Source organism: Spea bombifrons, chromosome 10 (assembly GCF_027358695.1).
Source record: "Spea bombifrons isolate aSpeBom1 chromosome 10, aSpeBom1.2.pri, whole genome shotgun sequence".
Taxonomy (NCBI): domain Eukaryota; kingdom Metazoa; phylum Chordata; class Amphibia; order Anura; family Pelobatidae; genus Spea; species Spea bombifrons.
This window is the reverse complement of record NC_071096.1, coordinates 12206304-12232844: the sequence shown is the minus strand read 5'-3', so window position 1 is coordinate 12232844 and position 26541 is coordinate 12206304. Positions and strand designations below refer to the sequence as shown.

Below are 26541 nucleotides of genomic sequence, written 5' to 3'. Positions count from 1 at the left end.
GAAGATCCATTCCTATTCAAAGGTACCCTTTTTAAACCATCTTACCTATCCCTGATTTTAGACCCATCTCATTTAGGTTGACCACATAGGCCATGTTTTCCAGGACACGCATAATTTTTACATATTGATGACCAGCCCAGTTAAAGTGTGTGGGATGAATAGACTTATGGAAGGGAACCAATTAGTCAGCTATACATTCTCCATACTGCAGGGCAGCATTTTATCTGGGCTGGTCAGCAATATGTAAAAAATGTGAGTGTCCTGGAAAACATGTAGATGTGGTCACCCCAATCTCAACGAAGTACAATTGCTGGCTACTTCATACATTGCACTTGTACGACCCTCTCTGTAGTTAAGCTAGCTCCCTTTGTAATTTGGTAACGCAATTATAATTAAGAGTGCCATACTTGGTCACAGCTTATATAAAAACAAATCCTGAGTTTGCATCGCTATAACTCTTCACACTTTTGTTAGCAGTATGATACGAGAAAGTTTTCAAGGCGGGTAAAATAGGTAGACGACCATTCTTAGATTTAAAAATGCCTGTCAGATTAGCACAAGCGTCGTACAAAATTGTACCTTATCACCTCCTTGGAAAGCAGCTTCACCTATAGATGTGGCTAAACATCCCACCAACTGAGTAGGCCTATGAGTGACCAAAAACGTTTAGCATTACAATGTAAAAGATTACATGTTACGTTGGAATGGTATCGGCTAGGGTTATGGAGTTTATGTATTCGAAGAGTAACCTTCATGCAGCATTAACTTAGTAAGGTGGTAGGAGCAGATGCCTTATGGATTTAAACTTGAGGACATATGAACAGAAGAAACCAGGTATCACAAGCAGAATGAATCGTACTTGTGAATCAATACTCTATATGTCATTACACAGCACAGGTACATGTACAATGAGCTTATAACAATGTCAGAAGCATGTATTTCCACTGATGAAGGGCCCACGAGGGCAGGAGAAATAAGAGGCAATTTCTGTCGTCAACCACTTAAAAAAAAAAAGCTGAGAATATCGCAATCAACAGTCAACATAACGGAGCAGTCACAACTGCACATAATGGGTCGGAACAGCGCAGATGGATAAATCCACCATGGCAAGTCAAACGAAAGAACGGCACGGGGCGGGAATCGGCCAGGAGGAACAGGACACTATGAATCTTCTGCGATCTGGAGCAGGGAGTTGATTGCGGCGTCTCTATTTCCGTTTTGGGCGTCCAGGACGATTCGGATAGCTTCGGGGTCCATGCTGGGGAACATATCTTGGAGAGCTTTAAGGTCTGCTTCTTTGGTTTGATGCTGGGGATTAACTGCGGGTGGGGGGACATTCACTGGCGTTCCAGAGTTGTAGACAGTTGGCATGCCTACAGAAGAGAAGAAAAGGGCTTAAATATCATTTAATGGCGCACTATAGTCATTAGATGCTTAAGTCTTTTCAGAGAACAGATCCCCAGCACATACACGAGCCAAGCATGCACCACCCATGGCTTCTGAACATATTGTTGACGACGGAAAACTTCGCTTTCCATGTGTGATGTTTGGTTTTGTTGATTTATTGAGGCGTTTCTACGCCGAGAAGTCATAAGTCTACAAGGGCAAGTTTACTTGCAAAGGGCATCGGTCGGGGGCATCAAATCATAACCCAACACATGTCCGCTCCCGTCACAGAAAAATTGGGGCGGTCAGAAAGGCAGATGATGGACCACGGGTTCTACAACAAAAATAGTAAGATTGTTTATCAGAACATTGCCGCCCTCCCCCAAACAGCAATGGTCCGTAAAGATAACACTATACATTTTGATGACGGCTGGCATTTGTGTTTAGAGTCCAACATTCCCATAAAAATGGGGGCTTTCATTAGAAAATGTGCTAGCCTCATATAATAGTGATTCACTACATATACCATTTAGATCTAACATAAAATGTATATATAAAGAGAAAATGCACCTTTTTTCTTGTTTTCGAATTGTAACACTTGCAAAGTAATATGAAGGGTTTTTGGTGTGTATTGTTTATTGCTAAAAAACCCTACTGATTTTGCAGAAATTTCCTCTTTTTTGTCTCCATTGAGGACATAATACTTACATTTAACACAAGTCAATTTTAAGTACTGATTGTATAAATAACCAGATCCTGATCACCCCAGGGACATAGGAAGGTATTTTCTTAATGGATGGAATGAGCGATAGACCCCCTGATCCTTTCCAGCAGGGCCATCTTCACATTTACAGAAAAAAGGGCTTTTTATTAAACTGGCTTGGTTTTAGAGGAGAATAAAAGGAGTCTTGGGGGTTCTACTCTGCATGAGGTCACCCAGCATTATGCTTATGTTGGGGAAGAAAAATACAGTATTTTAAAATAAATTTTTGTGTCTTATAATGCATGGCCAAGATTGCCCTTCCACATATATTATCAATTTGTGTACCAGTCTATCAAATAGTACACAGCGTGCATTCTTACCCCTTCCAATGAGATTTACTGAACATGGAAGAAAGACACAAATGTAGTATAATGGAAATTTGGGTCACTTCTGCTTAGCAAAAGTGTATCTCTAAGAACCCCCACTTTATTAACTTTATTTTAAGCTGCAGTCCCACTATCATGGCAAAAACCATTCTCATTCTAAAGCAGGCAAAGAGCACCACTTTTATGATGGTGTATTGTTTATATAAAGAAAGCCATCATTTTTAGACATATTAAAACCACGGCCCTAAATACAGTTTAAATACATTGACTTATACAGGGACGTGCTCGGAGTGTTTGGTATAAGGGTAGGCCTTGTAGTCAGTTACGGTAATTTAAGCTATAAAACGATAACATATGGTAGTTCTTTGGACAAAAGCGAGCTGTGTAGACTTACCCAGAGAAAAATAATCAAAACCTGGGTGATCAGTGTAAGCAAAAGAGACAGACACAGATAGAAGAGAAAATGGAATAGAGAAGACAGAATGTTAATGGGTTGCATACAAAGATTTTTCTACGGACAGAATAATAACAATTAAGGAGAAAGGGGTAATCATCTACTCAAAGTACTAATGTTCCTGTATTAAAATATTTTATCCTCCACACACCTGTACACGGCACAAGGTTTTGCGCTAGCTTCAGGAAGCCAGGGGTTAAATGTTGCACTGGAGGCAGAAATATACAATGTGATGTTCTAGTGTATACATGTGTCAGGGCTTCTCACTGGAATTGGTAGCAGAGAAGTAAAATGACTCTTATGGTCTGCAGTGGTCCCCATAATGTTGGCGGGCACCGATGATTTAGTGACCCAAGGAATAAGATATTTCATGGCATGCAGGAAGATGAGGGCAAAGAAAAAAAATGCATTATGTGGTCGAAAGCAAAACTTCGGTAATTCACAAAGGCAGATGTTTCAAACGGCTAGCAAATGTATAGTTAAAATGAAACATTTGTACAAAGTCTTCGTGTTATATCGGTATGTTATCAGCACATAGACCGTGATCAGATCTGTATTCCACGTAGCCATTGGCATTCCAAGCCAACCAATTGGGAAAAAAACTTTCTAGGTATAGACCTAAAATGGGTACGGCCTGGGCAAAATGGGACAAGGGTAACAGGGACTTTGAAAGCAGGCAGGGATTGGTAAAAGAGGTGTAAGCGTGTGTAGGTGTACCATTCACTTACGCAAACTTCAGCCCTGCACAAGCTACCGCTACTTAACTACACTGTATGGACACGGAAAGCATGTTCTTCTGGTTATAAGATAATACTGTTCATTTTACAGAGCAGCGTATTCTGCGACACATGCGCAGCAAAATAAAATGTCAGGTGGGTATATCAACGTTTTACGTATAGGTTTCTTAGCCACTCCAATAGCACAGGTTTGTTTTAGAAATGTATTTCCCTACCTGAAAAAAATGTCATCCACATAGATGAAAAGTTTTTCATCAATGGATGACTTATAGACCATAAAAACAACATGACCCATCCATCATTTGTTGATCCAGTTTAAAGGGATTGTTAGGTCTCAGATGCTCCTTGCACACGGACACCAAAGCAACAAATTAGAGTTCATGTCTAATAGTCCTCAATCCGTTTCCCACCCATCAACAATGCATAGAAAAGCTGCGGTGCCCACCTTCTAATACATACGCTTGCATACCTTTTTAGAGCGACTGAATATGTATTTCAGCTACCAAACGCATGCAAGAAGTCAATAGATCTCCCAACCGCCTAACAAAATCTGCCATCAGAAATCCAGAGAAACCATAAGTAAGGCAGCTATCAGAATGGCAGCTTTAAGGCACACTATTCCCATGAATCGGACCATTTGGTTGGCATGCTGGGTTTCTAACGGTAGCCCTGAATGAAGGTGCTTATGGCTCCTAAACAAGGTGCTGGAAGAGAATCATCGGAATTCAATGCACACAAATTCAACAAAAATATAGTATAATCGAAGCCACTCAAATGTCATGCTGATATAATGCAATAAAAGCACGCTTGTTTACCCTACTGCATTTAGGAGAAGAAAAACTACCACAAAAAGAGGACACAGTAAGAGGGGCAAAGGTTTAAAAGTAATAACAGGAAATATTTTTTTACTGAGAGGGTAGTGGATGCATGGAATAGCCTTCCAGCAGAAGTGGTAGGGGTAAGTGCAGTGAAGGAGTTTAAACATGCATGAGGTAGGTATAAGGTATAGGGAAAGTATTCCCTAGTTGGGCAGACTATATGGGCCACATACTACATTTCTTTTAAAGGACTGGTTTCTTTTACCTTTTCCAGAATGCTGTCATTTTCCACTAATAAAAAAATGTATCAGGTGACATTGTTGTCATCTTGGCATTTGCTACAAATACATCTAGCACAATGCACAGACACAACCGCATTCCATACAATACCCAAATCTGGCTTTATGTCTATGCCATGGATGCTTAAATTCACTGTACTACGTTCTACTACTGAGAGACTGTTCCATTTATCTACCACCATCAAGTCTAATGAACGCTCCTCAACAGCAGCAGAGTTCAAGTCACCCGGAGCTGTGAGACATCAGTACATTTCTCCCGTGCAATTAACCCAGCCCTATGGATTTAGACATTGATCATTCACCTGCAATGGGTACATAGCCGACTCCTTGCTGATAGACCGTAGGCATCAAAACCACTGGCTGAGGCTGCATCATCATTGGCGCTGCAAGAGACTAAACACAAGAAATACACTAATTCAATAATTTTAATATAGAATAGATTTACAGACAAACCAAGAGGGTTGTGAGAGATCAGAATATTCCATTGAGAGGTAAGACCCTCATCAAGTAAGAAGTCAGGTTTTGCATAATGCATAGTTCAAGGCTTCTTCTACCTCATCTCACGACTTAACTATGCATTATGCAGGGCCAGCAGGAGAAGCTGATGCGGGTTAGAGCCTAGTAAAGTTGGGTTAGGTGCAGATGCATGGGAGAGGGTGAGAGAGAAGGAGAGAGGGTGAGAGAGAAGGAGAGAGGGTGAGAGAAAAGGAGAGAGGGTGAGAGAAAAGGAGAGAGGGTGAGAGAAAAGGAGAGAGGGTGAGAGAAAAGGAGAGAGGGTGAGAGAAAAGGAGAGAGGGTGAGAGAAAAGGAGAGAGGGTGAGAGAGGAGTGATTTTAAACTGATAAACAGAATATCAGTTATTGGATATTAAAACTCAATCTGATACTAACAAAGGTCTTCAAACTACTGGAGTGAGAATAAAGGGACAACAATTAAATAGATTATTCAGTTCATATAAGGTACTAATTAACTCTTTGTGATATCAATCACACATTCAGCTAATTCTTCTTAGTAGCATTGTTTTCTCATTCATGCTCCCCAACCAAACATGCTCTCACCGTGTAGGACATGACCAGGTTAATCATGCCTTCTTTGTCATCCCCCTGCCTCCCACTCAGACTGAACCACTCGTCCACCACCTTTCCTTCTTTAAGCGTCTCTGGGATAGTGATGTGCGTCCAAGCAATGCGGTCATCCATGGAGAAAGCTCGCTGCCAGCACAGAAAAAAAAAAAGGTTGTTTAACACGCAATGGTGGTCAACGGTTTCCTTAAATAACTGAACTCCTCAAATAAAAACCATTATATATTTATTACATCTAATTTTTATTGAGGAGTTCAAATTCTACTGTTTATAGGGGTGAGGAAATTTTTACATTTTTAAAAAATGGAAATAAAATGTAAACATTTAGTAACGGGGTCCTTTGCAGGAAATAGAAAATTGTGAAGAATGCTGAAGGTGACTTCGAGCTTGAGGCGCATGCGCTGCCAGCTGCTGATTAGCAGGTAGCAGGCGACGGTGCCTCTGTTCACACTTTGATGTTCATTGGTATCTCCAATACAGAATAAATGTGGAAGCGTACAGTGCTATGTATATGGCGGAAGAGCACAAAACATACACATGAATAACAAAGTCTTCTGCGCTAATGTAATACTTTGAGGTCTATTGTATGTACAGTAGTTGGGATTGTGCAGGGGCGGCCGGGTTAAGGTAGACACAGTCTGGTTCTTGACATGTTTGTGTAGACTGCATTGATATATTCTTGTACAGAATTCAAAAGGACTTCCAAATACCGTATTTGCTCAATTATAAGACGACCCCCCCCAAATTTGAATATTAATTTAGGAAAAAAAGAAGCCTGAATATAAGACTACCCTATAGGAAAAAAAGTTTTACTAGTAAATATTAATTCACATTAATTCATATTAAATAAAAACTATGATTGAGAAAAATGATTGTCTTGTTTTTATTTCCTTTTACTTGCCAACCTGCCCCGCAGTTATGCGCATCTGCCCTATGGCTTGCCACTATGCCCCCAGATATGCCTTATACCTGCCAATATGTCACTCTGCCTCAATGATATGGTGTTTAACCCCCATTATGCCACTCTGCCCCCCATAAATGCCTTTTAACCCCCTATATGCCACTCTGCCCCCCCCACACTTAACAATGCTTCCCCAGACTCGTTCCTCATACTTCATACTCCCTGGTGTCTAGTGGGGGGGGGCAGCGGGTAGACGTCTCCACAATGCACGTAGACAACCTCTGCTGCCCGTTACTTCCGCCAGGGCTTCTATGACTGAGCACCTGCGTGACGTGACCTTCCGGTGCTCAGTCATAGAAACCCCGTCAACAGCGGAGGTTGTCTGTGCGTATCCTGTAGACAACCTCCGCTGCTGCCGGCACTTCCGCCGGGGCTTCTATGATGGAGCACCGAAGGTCATGTCATAGAAGCCCCCAGAGGAAGTGCCGGCAGCAGCGGAGGTTACCAGAGAAGAGGATCCCCGCAGCGCTGCGGGGGATCTGCATCTTAGTCTTATAGTCAGACCTCTATTTGAGGTCTAAATATAAGACGAGGGGTATTTTTCAGAGCTTAATCGAGCAAATACGGTACTCTTCAAAATTAACACTTTTTGAAAACTGGTTCAGCTCAATATCCATTGAAATAAGGCAGGCATTGGTGATACTCATTCAATGGAACAACAAGAAGTTTTTGGTAGGCAACCTAAAATGGTTATATTTTGGTAAATATTTAATGGAATTATTGTAAGGAAAGGAAAACAAAATGAAAAAGTATAACTTTAATGAGCAGCTACAGCTCCTGTGCTACCTCTAGTCAAGAGAGTTTTAAAAACTGAGCGTACTGTGTACCGTATGCAGTCAAAATTAAATCTATCATGGGGTAAAATAAGCTGCAATCAGCAGAAGGGCCAAGGTTTAACCTGTGCAGCTTCCACTGCTGAATATATACACTCAGAAAAGGCATTTAGTTGGAGGCTATTTGATCATAAAGGTGAAAGCGACATTTAATTTGCATTTTCATCCCAACCTCATCAAAGATTTCCAAGTAGAACGAGTCCACTCCAGGAGGAATAGTGCACTGGATGACTTTGTTCCACCTGGGGTTCTTGGCCCCATTATGGGCAGTGGGCGTCTCGTACACCGCATATCCCAGACGTATCCTGCAGTACGGATCCATCCTAGTCATGCCGTAGTTCTTTGCAAGCTTAGCCTGGGAAGATAAGGAAAGTAAAAGCGTAAAACAATAGATAATAAGAATCTCATCGCGACAACAAACGGGGGCAATGTTTTCCAGCCAATGTCACAGTTTTCTGCAGCTCCTGTGATGGCATCAAAATGTAGTAATTTGAACTTCCCACCTTAAAAGACGCTTGGTGACTCTACTTTATGAAGTCCTAAGGTAGTTAAAGGGAACATGATTTACAACGTACCTGTACCACTGTGATACTCAGCCTGCCCATAGTGCCCATTGCTCCAGAGTACTGTAGTTGATGTGCAGCCTGGGCGTCCAATTGAATCTGTTGTTGTTGCTGGGTGGGAGTGATACGCAGGAAATCCTGAGGCAACTCCCCAATAAATACCTGCAGAAAAAAAAAAAAAGACATTTTCAATCAAACAGCCAGAAGCACTGCCATTATCCCAACCTACATACCGACATCATATGTACAGAAAATAAATTTATATTCTTCAACGATCTTCTAAAACAACGAAGGATCTAATAGCACATCCTCAAGCCATGATCTTTCAAAATCTACCTCAAGAGGCTAAGAAGACAGTAACGCCAGCATTTTTCCCCTCAGGGATCAATAAAGAAAATTGTGTTTACTTCCGTGATCCTGGTCCTAATTCTAATCAAGCAGTGTTTGCCAGGCAGCGTCATTGGGTCTATTAAACATGCGCATGCACGGGCATTGAGAGTCAGCTTCCTTCAGACAGGGTTTAGCCTCCTGCTGGTATAATGGCATGCCTGCTATCTGACCATTAAACAGAAAGTGATGGGGGTCTGGCTGCATACAGCGTGCATCACATACAATATATCGGTACATCATTAAACTGCTGGTAGTTGTCCTCCCCGGGGGGGCAGTAACGTCATCTGGAGAGAAGAAAGTACGCCGCGAGACCCCGCTCCGCAATCCCTTGGTCTAAAAACTTTAATGGGGAGGTCCCACTGGAAATTATTTTTGGGCTTGAGCATAAAATAACCCGATTACAGAGTAATGTATGCTAGTATCAAGAAAAAAGTGGATGCCATTGTAGTCAGCCACGTGATTTTCTCTGCTCAAACACCACACCGAGCCAATTCTTTATGGCAATGCTAATGAAGTCTGTTCCTCTATAGAATACTGTTAGCCAGACTGTCCAGCTGGGTGACTGAGACCCAGACATTCTATTGTGGATCTTCAATGTATGACAAGGAGTCAGGATATTTGTACGGTAGAATGGGCTACAAAAAACAGTGCAAGAACACATACAAATGGCGTATATGCAGATTATATGCGCAAGAAAAACAGAACAGGGCATGAAGTTGAAGATCTGAAGTTGGATAATGAAGGACCAAGTCAAAACGTGCAATGACACTACTTTGCAGCAAGGATAGTAGTCGAAACTATATCAGACATACATACATTGTTATACAATTGAACAGCGCTGCAAAATATGATGGCGCTATATACATAAATATCAAACCAGGCAGACTAGTTGATGCACTCCTTTTCTCCAATGACGCTGAGAATTTCTGGTTTCTGTCACATAAGGTGTGGCACGTAAAGCTGGATTCCACTTTAGGTGTCTCAGAGAAGGTTCTTATTGAGAAACTTTAAACAAGTGCATCGTTCCTGCATTCCTACGCAACGAGAAGAAGGGATGGGTACATACCAAGGCTTGGGACAGGCACTTCAGGAGGCAGAACCATCCCGAAAACCTACTGCCACCTGAAGCAAAACCACCCCACCGACCTAAAGGGGAGAGCCCTCGTTACAGCTGTCAGCACGGCGCAGTTTATTTAAACTATCTATATGCTGTACATTTTGACTTAAAATCTGACATTTTTAGGTATTAGGTATTGAAAAGGGGGCTATTTTGCCTCATGGTAGCCGAGAGCTATTAAAAAATAAAATAGAATAAAAGTTCCTGTTGTGAGGACCGCTAGATCTCCACCCCCCAACACAAACAGTAAGAGCAACTTAATAGGGAGGGACAATCAAGCAACCAAGATGGCGGTTCTCATCGGTATCCTCACGCATGATGGTTTCCTGATGGTTTTCTGTCCCATGCCACCAGTTTGAAGCTGTCCACACACCTGGAAGAGAGTTTATGTATGTGTATCAGGGGTGGACAGCCATTTCTACTGCCCTGGAGCTCCACACAACCACCGGCAGAGCCATACTGACCAAGACTAGTGACAGTGTTACAACTTCTCAGGAGAAGGCACCCTGCCAAAACCTCTCAAAGCCAAGGCGTGAAAACGCAGTGAACGGTACAAAGCCCTACTGCTCTGTAATAACACCATTTTAAAAGCACATTTCTAATCCTCAAAGGTTCTGATACAAGATTCTATCGGCCTTGTGAGCCAAAGTCAGAAATCTTTACGCAAAAGGGCTCCCATTTAATACTATATTGCAATTTAAGAATCCCATAACAGTCAGATGCGGTGGCATCAGTGTCAGGGAATGCACGAACCATGAATTTCACAGACAGTTCTAAAAGAGAGTTTCTGGATATTCACCTGCGGCAAAAGCAGAACAAGAAGTAAAGTTAGTTTGGGAACGGCCCACCCAAGTCCAGACCTACAACTCATAGAGATGGGCAGGACCTGAAATGGAGCTATGAAACGTCAGCTTCGTTAATCTATCTAGAAAGAGAAATGTTTTAGATTTTGCTAAGCATGCAGTGTGTAAGAATCCAGATCCATGTGGTTTAAAAATATCACAGCCCCTAAGACACAAAGCCTTAAATTGTGAAGAAACAAATTCCAATCAAGCCACTGCAATATCATTAAAGGGCTCAGCCATGCAAACCCGGTGCCATCATTAAACGTCCCGAGTCCCAGGCGGCAAAGCAAGAAAGAACTTCATTAGATCTCTCTGCAGCGTCGCCTCACAACCAAAGCATTCTGCCAAAAATTCAAAACCAGTCTCCTTTCGGACGTCCAGATGTGTCATCGTACCTTCGTCAAGTACACAGGTGGAGGTCCTAAGTGTTAAATCCCTGGATTAGAGAAGGTGTGATCGCCCGCTGCAAAACTGTGCTTATTCTCCCAGCGGTGAAATAAGAGGCACTCTCCTCTGTCAGACTGAATAAGAATGCGGTGCTTCCAGGTTATAGCCGAAAGGTGTGTGATATGACATCACTGGACACGACCTTTGGATTTGCTGAATTTTTCATGTTCACAAAGGCTGAACGAAACAATATGTTTCTTAAAGTTTCAAGGAGTGTGCGATACAATTAATGCGCAAAATAAGACATTGCTGGGAAATAAGCTTATTGAAAGCTTGTGTTATTAAAGTCATTAAACCTTTGGGCGCGGGGGGGAGGTGAAACGACAAAAATGTTAAGATGTATTTATTGGTGTGTTGGTTACTCCGGTATCGCTCACAAACCTCACAGGCCTAACTGCTCTACGGCAGAGGTGGCCAAAAGGTGGAAAAATCTTTAATATTCTACATTTTACACAAAAAAGTCAAATTAAATTAAAATAATGTTATAATTTAATATGATAATATACAAGGGTTCAGGCAAAAAGGAGGGGGACCAATTGGTCTTATTAAATCCTCAACGTTCATAAAAGCATATTTTGCCAAAAGATTAGGGGTTTCAGAAGCCAAGGTGGTCTCCCTCTATGTAAACATATTTTTTAAATGAATTACTGTAGAATCTTTTAGATTTCCTAAATTTGTGATTTCTTGAGCGCTCGTTTCTGTCTTGTAATTTTTTTTTTTTTTATTAGTAGGGATAATCCATTTGGATCTTACATGGCTACAGTGAGATAAACAATATGATGCATGGGAAAAGCAACAATATATCTAAAGAGATATTATGTTCTCTTGTCATCAGTTCATTGACCTAAAAATAAAAAAACCCCTCTACCGAGCTGTAAAATTAGATCAAAATGCTTTTTAGCAAAGAAAGTCAGAAGCAGGTCACATGATTAAGCGTGCAAGAAACACTACAATCTAAAAGTAAAACAAAAAAACAAAATAACGATTCCAATGTTATGCTTCATTAAGACCGACATCTCAATTAGTAAAATCATTCTTATGGAGGACTAAGGAAGCAGCAATATTTTAAGCCCACTCCCTATTTTTTTTTTTTTTAAGTGATTAAAAACTAAATCCACTGCAGTCTCCATAGGCTAGCCAGAGCATTTGGAGGCTGGAAAGATTTTATTTGAAACAAATAAATAAAAATAAAACAGAAAAAAAAGGGGGATCAGCATCTATTTTTTTAATAATTGAAGAAATTTGTGGCCAGCTTTTTTTTGGCTTCTATAAAAAAACGCCATTAATGTTTTGTATGAGACCAGTGTCCGAGTCTGCCAGGTTCACTACAAGACCAAGATTTAAAAAGAAAATGCGTCAGGGCTTGAATACAATTAGACCGGCGGTGCCTGTAAAATCATTGGCACCCAGCGCTCCAGACGAGGCGGTCAGTAATTATTGAACGGTTTTATATTAAAATATTAATTGAACCGCATTACTGTCACTGTAAGAAAAAAATCATCCTTTCGATCCTAAACCTTTAGTTTATGTACAAAACTGATTCAAATGTCATTTCACCTGTATAGAACGACATTAACCTATCTTTGCAAAATAAAATGAAAAATCACTATACTAATTATAAAGATTATTAAAGATGTTCTTTTACAGTGAATCTTAGCGGCAACAAGTTCATTTTAGTCTTGCACTTGATATTCGCAATAGAACAAATATAACCATTACCATTTAATCTTAGGTATTTGCCAAATTGGGACATACATTAGCCCCTATGTATACACAGAAATCTACGGCGAGGTTCTGAAAGAGACGCAATCGCCACGGGACTTTGAGGATTGATCCACATCCCCCTCCCAAACAGCCTAATGGGTTATAAGCAGGTCCTCTGTCTTCTCAATCAGAATGTCTTAACATGTTAATACTATGATCAATTGTAATGAAGTTATTGTCCTTCTCCCCGTACTATAATAACCCTACAGAATGTGCTGGCATTCTCTAAATGCAATATGATCTCGAATAAAGACCATTGCATCAACACCTTGTATGAACATACATATGGGTCTGATCATGACAACTTGCCTCAAGTATGCAAGCAGCTGCCTCACCTAGATTCTGGAATATATATATATATATATATATATATACACACACACATATATACCACTTGTCTGATCCGGTCTGCCATATAATGAACGGTGTGTGCATTAAATCACATACGGTAGGTTAATTAATATCTTGTATTAGGCACTTATATTCTATATTCTTGGTTACCATAGCCCAGCCAATATCAGACTAAATCCACCCAATAGGAAGCTCTGTCGTCCTCTTCTTTCGTCCTTTGTGTTGCCGCTTAAAAACCCCTCTTGTTACTCTGTATCAAGTTCTGACAGGCATCAACAACCTGAACTTCAGTCAGTGACACAGTCACCATTTCTATCCCTCCCCTCATGCCCAGGCTGCACCTGGGGGTTTCCACCCTCCTCGCTCCTCCAGCACCCTAAGAGTATCGTTACGATTATTTACCGGGCCCCGTTGGGTGCTAACACTTGTCGCCATGGTCTCCGGGCTGTTGCAGCGTTCTGTTTCCTTTGGACCCAAGCACTTCCTGTTCTGAGTGTACCGTCTGACACTTAGTCAGCTGACCCGCACACTAGGCGCACGCGCTTGCTCAACCCACATCAACAACTTTATTACAACTCACAGACAGAGCAAGCGCGTTCACGTGCGCTGGGCGCGTGCGCGTCAGTATTCAGCGCGGGCTGCTCAGGGAATCTCAGAGCCCTTCGCCAGGTGATAGTTTTGAATGTCTGCTGGTTCCCACACTCCAAGGAGGGCAAGCGAGATAGGCCGTGGTCTCTTTGCATATCTCCCTTATGTCCCTAGTTAGGAGAGACAGTCCCACTTTGGGACCTAAACCTAACCCTTTTTCCTCCCCTGATGTATGTCCTTTGTAGGGTTTGGAATGTTTGGTGGGTGTGAGAGTATGACAGTGTTCGGCAGACAATGTGTTTATAACTTGAATCTGGTTTTAGATGGAATTGCCGCCTCATGGCTGATTGTTAGCAGTCCAATAAGAGCTATAGTCGTACCCGGGTACTGATGCCAGCAGGAATTAATCCTCAATGCACTGGAGGCATAGGCACTGTGATTTCTTAAAGGGATATTCCAGCCATCATATGCAGTTTAATCCATATGAGAGCTTAGAGGTCTTTATATTTTCTTGGTGACCCCATGATTGGGGGGGGGAATCTGCAGGATGCCACCCGTATGCATTTGCCACTTTCCGTACCCCACAGCGTGTTCAGCCGAACACACGTCCCTCCCTGTGATATACGATCCATGTGATATACTCTGTAAGTGCTTTAAAACGCATGCGTCATTAGTGGGGGGACAATGAGATCCCCCGTTAACTGATCTCCCGCGGTAAAGTTTTTGGGCGACTGGCATTTTCGTGCCCGAGACCTAAACAGAAAATACGGGCCGCCTCTGTGGCAACAAACAATGTGAAGTAAACAAACATAATTTAGCATTTTAGACGCTCTGCGTCTACAGTGTAACGTGTGACACTGGTTGCTTAAACACCACACTGAGCTGACTCTTTATGGCAATGCTAATAAAGTCCTCTCCTCCATAGACTTTAATTAATCAGCGTGTCCAATTGGTTTATTAAGACTGAGGCATTCTATTGTTTACCAGGAATCAAAGTGTTTGTCTAGAGCTAGAACACATACAGATGGACCATATGCAGGTCTCTGAAACCATTATATTATATAAAAACTGTTTTAAGACAGCACAATATATTTGGCTATGACATAAAATCTGATACTATTGGTATAAAATGGTTTATATAATATGTAAAGGCCATTACATAGGCTCATTTAGTGTATCTGTTCCTAGTGAAATAATTTTTTTATGGCTGAGTTTGACCGGTATTAGGAATGCCAGAATCAAAGCAGTATTAAATAGTGATAATAATGTTGTATTCCAAACTGTTGGAACAGCATCCTAACGTACCGTTGTGTCTTTGCCAGCAATGATGGAGCCTAGCGGTTTATTTAGGCTGGGCAGTCCTTTTCTTCTTGATCCAGGTGAAGGTAACTATAAATCATCCTATACTATTGTCGGTTTAGCCTAAAAGGAAGGGAATCGTTATAAGAAATTGAGCAACTACTTCATGGGAGAAAGAATCAATGTCCGTTGTTGCCGCAAATGTATACAATCTACTCTCAAAGCCATCTACAATTACTGCATCTTTAGACTGTTAATTCCAGAGCTTTACATCCCTTACTGTAAGGATAATTTCCTATGTTTAAGGTGAAATCAGTCTTCATCTAATAATAAACTGCACCTGTTTTCTAGAATCCTTAAACCCAGTTTAGCGAGATGATTCCCTCTATTGAAATCTTGCATTATTGACTTTGGGTCAGTCCTGAACATTAAGGAGGTAAATCATGAATTCAATCATTCCGAGCAAACCATTGATACCTTTGCAGATATGTTTTCTGCTATATCAGGTACATAAGAGATCCCCATGGGTGCTTGAGAATGTGGAATCCAAAAGACCCCCAAGGTACCAGCACCGATCTGAGGCTAAGAGCGTCAGAATAATACATATGGGGTTTGAAAGCATCAAAAGTTTCCAAGGTGATTTAATCCCTAAGAGATGGTTGCTTGCTTGGTTGTTTGCGTGTTTTCCGTGTTCGGAGAATTTTGACTATTTGCTCCACACATGCTACACCACACCAAAAATCATTAAGAAGACTCCTGTCTGTGTATTGCCCTCCAAAAGTATTTTAAGTGTGGCCCCTAATACCTGGCCCAGTTTAAAATGAATTTCCACATATTAAAATGATTAGAACAAAGGGGTGCTCTGTGGAATTTCTACTTTAAACTTTAGAAGTGAGAACTTTCTATAGTGACGCTGCATGAAAAGTATGGACGCATACATGTGATGATAGAGTTTCTTGGAGTGCCATTTAGTTATTAATGGGGGCCGTAAAGCAGGTGAATAGTCCACGAAGCATCCAAGAAACCAGGGCGGCACGTGATCATGCGGTGGAGGAAGTCAACGGCCTGTACATGAATCAGGATTCATCAGGTCAGTGTTGTGTATTTATAAGCAAGAGGTATTCAGCATGTGTCGCTTTAGCTTTTGTTAAACATCAAATTCCAGAATTATTTACCAATCCTGTCTGGGAGTTGCAGTTTTAGAACAGCCATCTCGCAGCCACAATTTACTACCTTATTTAAACGCTGTAGGTAATGCTTTTGTTTTATAATAAAGTGTAATAACAATTCTTCTTCATGGCCACTAATTTAGCTGCCAAGGCTCTAAATGGCTGGCATGTATATTTTGGAGATACGTCATTAATGTCTTGTTGGGCACATTGCTAATGAATTTCAGTATCGACGTGCAAGTAATTTCTTAATTTAAGATGTTTCATAAACCGCTTTATCCAGAAAGAACAAAGATGTCTCCAGACCCGGGAAGTCTGAAACTCTGGGTAAAATAAATATATTTATGATAATAAATATAAACAATAATACCGGTATATATAAAGCAATAAAACAATTTATTATAATAAATATAAATAATAACATATATGTAAAACAATAAAACTAATTATTATAATAAATATAAATAATAATATAAATGTAAAACAATAAAACAATTTATTATAATATAAATTATATATATATATATATATATATATAAAACAATATTTACTTATTGTTACTTGGGAAAGCATCATATGTTAATATTTCTTGTTACTTTTTTCCTTCTTTAAATCCATATGAGAAAGAAAAAAAAAATTGTGAAGAATTGCTTTTGCTCTCGAAGGATCCATGTCTCTCCATAGAAAAGAGGTAAGCGAGTATATTTTACATTTTCTGCTCATTCATTTTTAGAATATGGATATGGGATTAGTTTTATTTTTAGGGTAGAATTTCCTGAGAAGCAAAAGGATTTGGCATTATAACACCATCTTGTTTTTCATTCCTTTTGGTAGGTTTCTTCTCTTTTTCTACTATAAACAGTATTTAATATTTGTGATTAAAACAAAGCAATTCTAGGACAAGATAATTGGGAATCAGAGTAAGCTTTCATAGGCACCGAGGTTCATATGCTGCTACCGTAGGATTGTAAGTGCTTTACTACTGTATGGTATACTTTGGATGGGCTTTTTTGTTAAAAAGAATTCTAATAGCAAATCTAAATTTGTATGATCCATCACAGAGACCACGAAATTAGATGATGAGCAACAATATATCTTTCAGAAAAAGTACTATGGCTGAATGTGAGTTTTGGCAAAATCTTATCCTTGGATAGTAAATAGACCATACAAACTTGGTATCACAGGGACCACAGAATTAGATGACGGTCAGCATGTTTTAGGAAAATAGTGTGGGGTTTAGGTAAATGCTTGTCCTTTAGATAGCAAACATAATTCCGAATTTGATCGGAGTACAAATGTAAGACAAGGAAGGAAGGCTTTGTTGCAGCGTATAATACTGGGTATTATTACTGTATGGGTTAGCGTTCTATTAGTTGGAACAGAGAGAATTGTCGATAGTTTTGTGTTGGAAGGAGAAGCGAAATTTAGTTGCAGTATTAATACATTGGGAAACTAAGGGAGGAATGTAATTTGCCCCGGGGCAATGCACTTGCAAGCCGGGATAAATAGCAGTGCAGTTGACTGTAATTTATCAATAAGCCTTCACTGAAGTCTATAGGACACTAATGCTAATAATCCGTGGTATGGCCTCAAAACCATTTGAATGATAAATGTGTTAGATACACAGCAGGACAAATGAGTGTAGAAAACATATCACTTAGATCCCCTACTCCTGGGGCAAATATTACCAGCCAAGGATTGGGGTAATCCGTTTTAAGTCTAGATTTAACCCTTTTCAGTGTCAGAGGATCTCGACATTTTTCAACCAAGAAGACCAATTTTGTCTTCCTATGAAAAGAAAATGTTAAAAATAGAATAAAAAAATCCATCTTTTAATAAACTGCAATTAATTGTAAGTGAAGTGCTCTGACTCCCTTAGAAAAAAATGCACAAACAATGCAAAGTCTGCTTTCTTTTCGTTAGAAATATGCATATATATATATATATATATATATATATATATATATATATATATATATATATATATATATAACCATGCAGGGCTGTTAACAGGTTAAAGTGTGTATCACGGGAGCAGCCATCTTTCTGTCCAAGTGAATTCAATACATCTTTCCACAATAGTTACAAACCAGTGGAAATTAGTAGACGATAGACAATTGTAAACAGTTACCCACATATTTACACTGTTATATGACCCATCTGGGGCATAAGGCGAGTTTGGGGCAAGTTTGTATTTGTTTGAAACCATTTCTGTATAAGGTGGTCACCAGCATTTTCGCACTCAATATTTACTGAGCACGGAGGGATTTTTTAACTCCAGGGAAGGGCTTCCCATTTCTTAAGCAGGCTGGTATGTGGGGTATCCTCATCTGGTTGATGTCCTCGGAAATCTATGCCGCCATTAGCGCAAACCAACAGGAGGCGATGGGATATGGCTTCGCAAAGAAGTGCGTGCCAGTGGTATGAGAGCTTTGTGCTGCAGAAGCCACGCTTTGGGGACCTTGTGTTACCCAGCACAATGTTTGCTTCTCCGATTTCCCCAACTGGCCCATAGATGAGAACCCGTAGTCCCGTGGACGCCTGTAGTCATGGCATTCTCGCCTCGTAAGGCAGTGACGCCATCAAGTTTGCTGAAGTTTTCAGTCTTTCACATGACATCCCAGCATTGTGCATGCGCAAACTCAATGGTTTGGTAGGGTGTTTGTGGACATTTTCAGTCAGCAGTAAACATACAACAAAGATAAGGCAGCCTTGTAGGAGAGACGTCTGCCAAGAAAACTGCTTGTCAGTGGCAACTTTCTGTAATTAATTAATAATAAGGTCTATCGGTTTTTGGGGTATTGTGTCCAAAATCGTTTTTTGGTCTAGTGTGATAGACTCAATGTTTGAGAAATCCGCATTATGCCAAAGGTGGATCTATTAGTTAATACTTCTGTCTGTGAACTATGTGTGGCACGCATGGGCCAGTCGTTACAGAAGCCATAAAACTAGATGCTGAACGAATGGATACTGAATTCTGTGTGTATTTAGATAACAAAGGCAGGGACTTTATTTCCCAGACACAGCACATAACCTACTGGAGGGGATGCAGATACACGTTACATGGAGCCATACGAGAATTCCTAAATGCGTTGCCAAATTAAATTATGAGAGCAGTGACTAATATGGAGTAATAAGGAGGTATAGAAATCTGTTATATGGAGTAAAAAGGGGAGTACGGCTATTTTATGGAGCAATGTGAGGGTTAAAGTGATCTGTTGTGTGGAGGAATAGGAGGCATTATATGGATCTGTTATATGGAGGAATAGGGGGAGTCATATGGATCTGTTATATGGAGTAATAAAGGGGGTTAAAGTTATTATGTGGAGCAGTAAGAAGAGTAATAGGGAATATTTCTATAAAATAAATGCACTTAAATGCAACATACATAATGGATTAAAGTAATTTTTGTGAAAAGCCTGAAAAAGTGGTCTTATTGCCATAGCAACCAACAGGCTAATGCTGCTGGTCGACCATTCCAGTGGTTGCCACGGTGATTAGGCAACATTTCGGACTTCACACTTTTAAAATATAGCCCTCAACAAGTCGCGTCTGAGAGATTCTGAGATCAGGAAAGCGTGTTCGCTGGAAGGTCGTGTAATCGTCTCTGGGACTGATGACAATAATTGTTCTTGAATAATAATAAAAAAGGATGACAAATTCAACAATCAATTTAAGTGGCATGATTTAAGGATTATTTTGGTGAAATGATGGATTTGATGGTAATGCCCGCCCTGCTGAAAAAACTAAATATGTAAAAATATATAAATGAGCCAGTGATAAAACAGTTACTTATACATAGTCATTCCGGTTCTAGATAATAAGTAACGATGTATAAAAATGCAACAAATATGCATTTGCGTAATATTATTTTCTGCTGACGAACAAAATCAACGTTTCACAGTTTAGAAATATTTTCACACAAAACCAAATAATGTATCAGCCATTTTCCGCAACCCATTTTACATATAATGTTCCATCTACACGCTGCCACACATCCCTACACACAAGGTAACCCCCCTCCATAGTCCAATTAAAATGCAACCTTCTGCCACCAACCAGAAAGGAGCCTTGCATCTACCAATCACACGCAGACTAACATCCCTGCTCCAGAGGGCTGCATGCTCCCCCCTCCTTCACTCCCCACCTCTAGCAGTGAGCGTGATCAGCAGGTCCCTGCTGGGCTGCTTGTATGTAACACGGCAGCATCCACACCATGCTCCCGTCACCCTGACACCATCCTGCTTTTACAATCCACCGTGATCAATACTGCATTATTTATTTATTTTCTTCAGAAGCAGGAGGGTGCTTCTTCCATTAGGGTGTGCTCTCTCTTTTTTTTTTGTTTCATTCATCACATTGAGACTTCAGAGATCTGCATTAAAGGCAGAACATATGAAAGGGTCCAGCAGACAAGCAAGTCCTTATTGATGGTGGAGGACCAAAAGGATCTTGGTTGGGCGTCACAAGAACGGACAGGTTTATCCAGCAAGAGAGGGGGGGAGAAGAAGCGAAGACAGCCACCCCCCCCCTCCATCCCCAGTCCTCCTCCCCCTTTCCTCTTGAGGATTTTCCTTGCATCTGGATCCCCGTGGAAAGAGAGAGGAGAAGATGACCACAGTGGGAAAAGATGGTGGTGGAACACCACACATGCAATATGTGGGTCCATACCGGCTGGAGAAGACGCTTGGGAAGGGTCAGACAGGTGGGTACAGGCGGAAACAATAAAGATGTAGGAGGGAGGACTGGGTGGTTGCAATCCATTATTCTGTGGGAGGACCTGTACTTGGCAATGGTCTCCTCCTGGGGTAAAGATGCTTCCTTACATGTATCAAGACAATCTGAGGGTTGGGTTCACAAAGCATCTGGTTGGAGGCTGTATGGGCCTGGTTCCACCAAGGCTGGAATGGGGTGGAGACAGTCATTATTTGATCAGGAGAAGAAAGGTATATAGGAACTTCCTTGAGGTCATTAGGAGACGTACAGAAATTGCGTTGACGTTGGTAGATGCAAAACTAGAAATGGAGGTAGAAGCTTTGGGATTTACCTGGCAGGCTAAACGTGGGAAAATCACCTCCACTGATCATTTATTATGGTTCAGCGGCTACATAACATTACAAAATCCCATCTTCTGATGGTGTGGGACCGAGTGATTTGCTTGAAACAATCTGCTTAGCCATAAGAAGTAGCTCTAAGAATGCCTTGTCATTGTGCACGCTTAGCTTCTTCCATTTGTACCATATTGTAGTTACTGCACTTCCTCGTGAGCCGGGGCCAGCTTGTCGTATAAACTTTTCCATTGCGGGAAAATCACACTGCAAAACATACGGTTATTGCAGAGTATAAAGGAATAATGCAAAAAAAAACCCTTCTAGATAATGCATTAGACTCAGGCCTTCTGCAATATAATTGAAGTTAATTCACAACTATTCTTGTTCGGTACCAAACATCATAGTCCAGTAGCTGTCATGAAGACCGGGTGCCTGCTTTATAGGACAGGTACCGGCCGCACTGTGTTGCGGACATAGAATTATCACTAAGAAAAGTGTATTGTGTGGGAAGAGCTCTTGGCTGGCCCGGTAGCCTGTGTGACAGAAGTGACAGTCCTTGGGTCATTGTTTCATTCTCAGTGTTTGTGGGCCAAGGATTAGAATATGGACCCGACTATTCCACGTTCTTTTCCCTGGCAACAGATGCAGGCAGTGACTTGATGGTGAGGTCACGGGAGCCTTTTCGCTTTCCACCAGTTGGTGCAGTACTTCGATTATTCGTTTTTATGTTTTTGATGACATAAAATGTGATAGTTTGTAGTGCTTTCCTTCTAACACAACCAATCAGAATGTAATCCACCTTTTGGTCACCGTTCTTATCTTTAAGGATATGGTGGTCCACTCTTGAGCGATACTGGATTTCATATCTAGCACGAGGTGACCTCCTGGATGCAGGTTATTAGGACAGGGTGCGAGTGTCCCGGTTTAAATCTGATATAAAGTAACCGCCTGGCTACAGACTATCAGGAGAGGCTTAGACAGTCCTGTTTAATATCTCATCTGGAGTGACCACCTGCTGACAGATTTTTCGACACAGGCTCAGACGGCGTGGAATTATATCTAATATTGGGTGATCTGATGAAAAAGAGATTATGGGCTGCATCTGATAATTATGCCTGTATGGCCGGATCAAGTCTATGCTAAGCCTAAGACCAAGGCAGCAGTGCAAGGGTAAATTTTCATTGTGTGACAGCACTGGAAGCGTGGATGCTTGCGTGCACCATCCGTCATACAGGGGAACAATAGCCACAGCTCACATCTTCAAGGGCTTGGTGAGGCGGGGGATGTGTCGTGTCCCAGGAAAAGAGAAGATTTAGGAGGGGGGTAGATCTTCTTTTTTTGGGGGAAAGGGAAGCAGGTGTTAGAACCAACCGGTATGTAATTAGCCAGAGGGGATTCAGCTGGGGCACCCGGGCAATGTGAAAATGATCACATATGCCCCCCCTTCTGTCAGTTCACAGACACACAAAGACCAATTACCCAATCCCACACACACACAAAAGACACAAGTACACACACTGCTTACACTTTAAAGACAAATCCCTTCCTAAACCGGAGCCAAAATACATCTTCGCTCTGCTTAAAAGACACAGTAGCGACATTAAGGTTTACCATAAATACAGTATATCTTCCTTACAGAGATACATCTCATCCATCCCAAGTCGACACAAGCCAAGAATCCATGGCTCCTACCCCATTTCCTATGTATGAGTATCAGGGAATTGCATAATATCCGTAACAATCAGTTATTGCATACTGAGCAACTGTCCTGAATTGGAACCTGAGTCACTCCGTAGTGGATTGTCCCTTTGTTGTCCCTTTTCTTCTAGGACACGGTGGGATATTGTCTATGTGGAGATGCTTCTTGTTTGCAGGGATGGCTGACAGTCTGTGGGTCGCCTCATTACAAAAGGTGGCTTGGATGACTATTATTTTATCCGTTTGTTAAAGTTTGTTTAAATACACCAAGCTCATGCTGTATTCTCTGGTCTTTCTGGAGAGATCAGGAGGCAAACGTCTCATCTTCCCAACAAGCAGTTGTCAGAGCTCTCCTGGCTGCCTTAGGGACAGACATGAAGATCTAGACTTCTAACCCCCTTAACAAACAGGATTCGAAAAGCTTATAAAATCCATATCTCGCGAACCCGTATCTGCCTTCCCCAACCGATACACCGACATCAAGGACTCGCTGCTCAAAGTCTTCCTACTAATACACAGACATTGTGCAGGAATACCAAAAAATCCTCTTTATAGACAGATCTCAGTCCTGAACGCTTCCATTCAAAAGTTTGGGGTCACTTTGAAATGTCCTTGTTTTTTAAAGAAAAGCATTTTTTCCCCACAAAAAAAATAACTTCAAATAGATGAAAAAAACATGGCAGGTGCTGTAAATGTTGTAAATTACTATGGTATCTGATTTCTAATGGAATCTCTTCATAGGCATACAAAGGCCCTTTATCACTCCCATCACTCCTTTATCACCCCCATTACTCCTGTGCTCCAATGGCACGTTGTGTTTGCTGATCCCAGTTTAAGTTTAAAAGATCCTTTTTTGCAATTATGTTACAGCAAGAAAATGCCATGTTTTCCAAGTGTCCCCAAACTTTTGAACGGTATATCCAAAAATCACTTCATACACAAACACATATTTTAAATCAAGGCTGGACAAGCCCCGGCAGCAGGTGTATGTTCTGTTCCATTTCGGATTGATTTCTATGGTTACATCTACTCCAGAACAAAAATGTAACTTTTCAGCATGCTCCGAATCATGTATCACTGTTTTAACTTCTACTACCACTTCTACTGAAAGGCTGTTCCACTTAACTACCACCCTTTCACCCTCTAGTTTTAGTCCATGACATTTTGTCCTTTGTTGAAATGGACTTATCTTTTGCATTCTCTTATGCATTTAAATGTATCTATCATATTCTCTCTCGTCATCCACTGACTATTCGATGCAACGTGTTCTATTCATTTTTCCCTTGGCGCTGCTGCTTCAGGAAGGTAGTTTAAGTAGATTTTTGCACTTGGTTTTAAGAGATCTCCTGGTAAATACTATATACATGTGCCCCACAACACAAATGGTAGAGAGTACACACTATAACTTACAGAAATAGACTGTATAAAACACTAATGTGTGATCACAGAAAGGATCCAGTCAGGGCATAACTGATGCATTGTCCTTGTTGTTCCAAGAATCCCAGTGATATATGTGGAACAGCAATGAAAACTGTCATAATGGCCCAAATTGGCAAATCAGAGCTGCCCAGGGAGAAATTGCCCATCTGCCCCTCTTCAGTACTCTTCTCCCTCTATTGAATCTGCAGCTTCTCTCTTATATACAGAATTCACCCTCTAATCCTGGGGCAGCCAACAAGAAGCTCTCCAGTTGCTGTGGAACTACAACTCCCATGGTGCATCTCACTAAGCCTTGCTAGGGACAGTACCCTAATCTTTACCGAACAGGAACACCTTGCAGACAATGACAAACTGACACATCGGGGGCGTTGAGGTCCCTGGGCGTTAGAATCTCATGCATCTCGTATAAAATACACCGAGTGGTCTATTCACCAACTCCCTTATATCATTATGCATTATGTAGGGTGAACCCCATTAAGCTGCCAAGAATAGCTAATCTGGCCCTGTGTAATGTATAATCAGCGAGGTGAGTTTTAATAAATCTTTCCCGTTACTTATGCATTATGAAAGGTCGATTCAGACTTTCTTGCAGGAGCAGAGGCTTACCCTTCAGAATGCATAGTGATATTAGGGAATCGAAACCCCTCTTTAGTGAATATACCACTAAAGACTAACCACTCATCTCTCCCTACGACAAAGGTATTAGACATAAAGCGTTGGGGGCACATCATATAAGAGTCAGTTATAAAGGACCCATACAAAACACTTGCCTGCCACGCCTGCATCGCAAATCAAGACCTTTTAATCGTCGTACTTTTAAGTCACAGAACCTCATTCTGTCCTTAAGCACAGGTGCCAAAGGTGCGTTTGAGCTCTTTAATAATTTCTGTAGTCCTAATGACTTTAGCTTAGAAGGAATCCAGCCATATTCTGCTTTGTTAGTGAGCCTGGGGGGGGGGGTTGGAGGTCAAGAAAGTACATTGTTAAGTAAGCCATGAGGAATTTTGCCTCTTTTTATAGAAAAACAACCCCAGGATATCTACAAATTACCTACTATGGCCCAGCAGCTGCCGCACAAACCCCTATGCATTAGTTTAATATGATGGACATTATAGAGCTGTCACTTGGCTAATGCAAAGGCATGATGGGCTCGCACCTGATGGTCATATATCATGTAATGCACCGTGTGCCGAAGGACTGATTATGTCCTGGAAACGGTAACAGCTGTGTACATATGTCATCGATCGCCAAGCACCTATGAGGTCACAATCTCAAAGAGGTCCTCGGGTCTCCCACCTCCATATCGCGGCACACTAGATTTTTAGGTCCGTGTGCCGCTTTTCACTTGATTAATCGCTGGGCAATTCATGATGTATTCTGTACTCGTTCCAATAATACAGGGCTGGATGCACTTTGATCTCCGCTTATTAACATATGTTGACTCCCATGGAAAGAAGATATATTAAATAGGCAAAATGTGAGTTGCGGTGTCTAGTATGTGAACCAAAGGAACCTTAGCCATTCGGGTGATCTTTAGTTATTATTTTAATCCCATAAAACAACACAGAAGCTGAACACGCTATCAGTGCCGGCTTTTGTGTCACATGACCATTAAGTGCTCCCGGCCAAAATTCTGAATGGTGTAAAATTTGACACCGTTAAAGAATTACATCTGGGAAGGATCTGGGCAGTGAAAGCACAACTGGGGTTTCTACCTCATTTAGTTACAAAAGTGTTCAGTTTAGCGAGGTAGGCGGAATCAGAGCTTTCAGGCAGACCCGCTAAGCAAATTTTGACACTGGCTCATGGCGTGTGGCGACAAATGTAATATGCACACAGGAGGGATTCATTTCGGCAGGGACGACTCCATCATAAAGCAGTAATATAGTAATCTAAGAATGGATGTCTTCCATGAGAGGGTGGCGGATAAGTGGAATGCTGTTCCAGCAGAAGTGGTAGAGGTTATTACGGTGAGCGAAGTTAAACATGCGTGGGATTGGTAGAAGGCCGTCCTGTATGTTATTATTAATTGCGTTGTATAGCACCATCATGTTCCGCAGCGTTGTACAATGGAAACAGTGATGGCATCAAAGACGTAATAAGGTCTGAGGTCTTACAGCAGGTAGAAAAACGGCTTTCATCCGCTGTCAGATTCTGTGT

At 41.2% G+C, this 26541-nt stretch overlaps 2 protein-coding genes across 5 annotated transcripts in view; one reads left to right on the top strand and one right to left on the bottom strand.

Annotated features, from left to right (window-relative positions):
• Positions 1-821: 821 nt before the first annotated feature.
• TOLLIP (toll interacting protein) lies at positions 822-13662 on the bottom strand. Of its 2 annotated transcripts, none has more exons than XM_053449348.1 (6): positions 13539-13662; positions 8235-8384; positions 7832-8014; positions 5842-5994; positions 5086-5176; positions 822-1373 (listed from the first exon to the last, which is right to left on the bottom strand). In XM_053449348.1, exons 1-6 carry the CDS (start codon positions 13569-13571, stop codon positions 1162-1164), a joined length of 822 nt encoding a protein of 273 aa, XP_053305323.1. In that variant the 5' UTR covers positions 13572-13662; the 3' UTR covers positions 822-1161. The 2 variants fall into 2 exon arrangements, with proteins under 2 accessions (XP_053305323.1, XP_053305324.1); XM_053449349.1 differs by lacking the exon at positions 13539-13662 and adding an exon at positions 10983-11082.
• Positions 13663-20401: 6739 nt separating this feature from the next.
• BRSK2 (BR serine/threonine kinase 2) overlaps positions 20402-26541 on the top strand; it is a 45812-nt gene continuing 39672 nt past the window's right edge. For all 3 annotated transcript variants that reach the window (XM_053449390.1, XM_053449391.1, XM_053449389.1), the window contains exon 1: positions 20402-20897. In XM_053449390.1, coding sequence (XP_053305365.1) covers positions 20804-20897 — 94 coding nt within the window. In that variant the 5' untranslated portion in view covers positions 20402-20803. The remainder of the gene's footprint in view (positions 20898-26541) is intronic.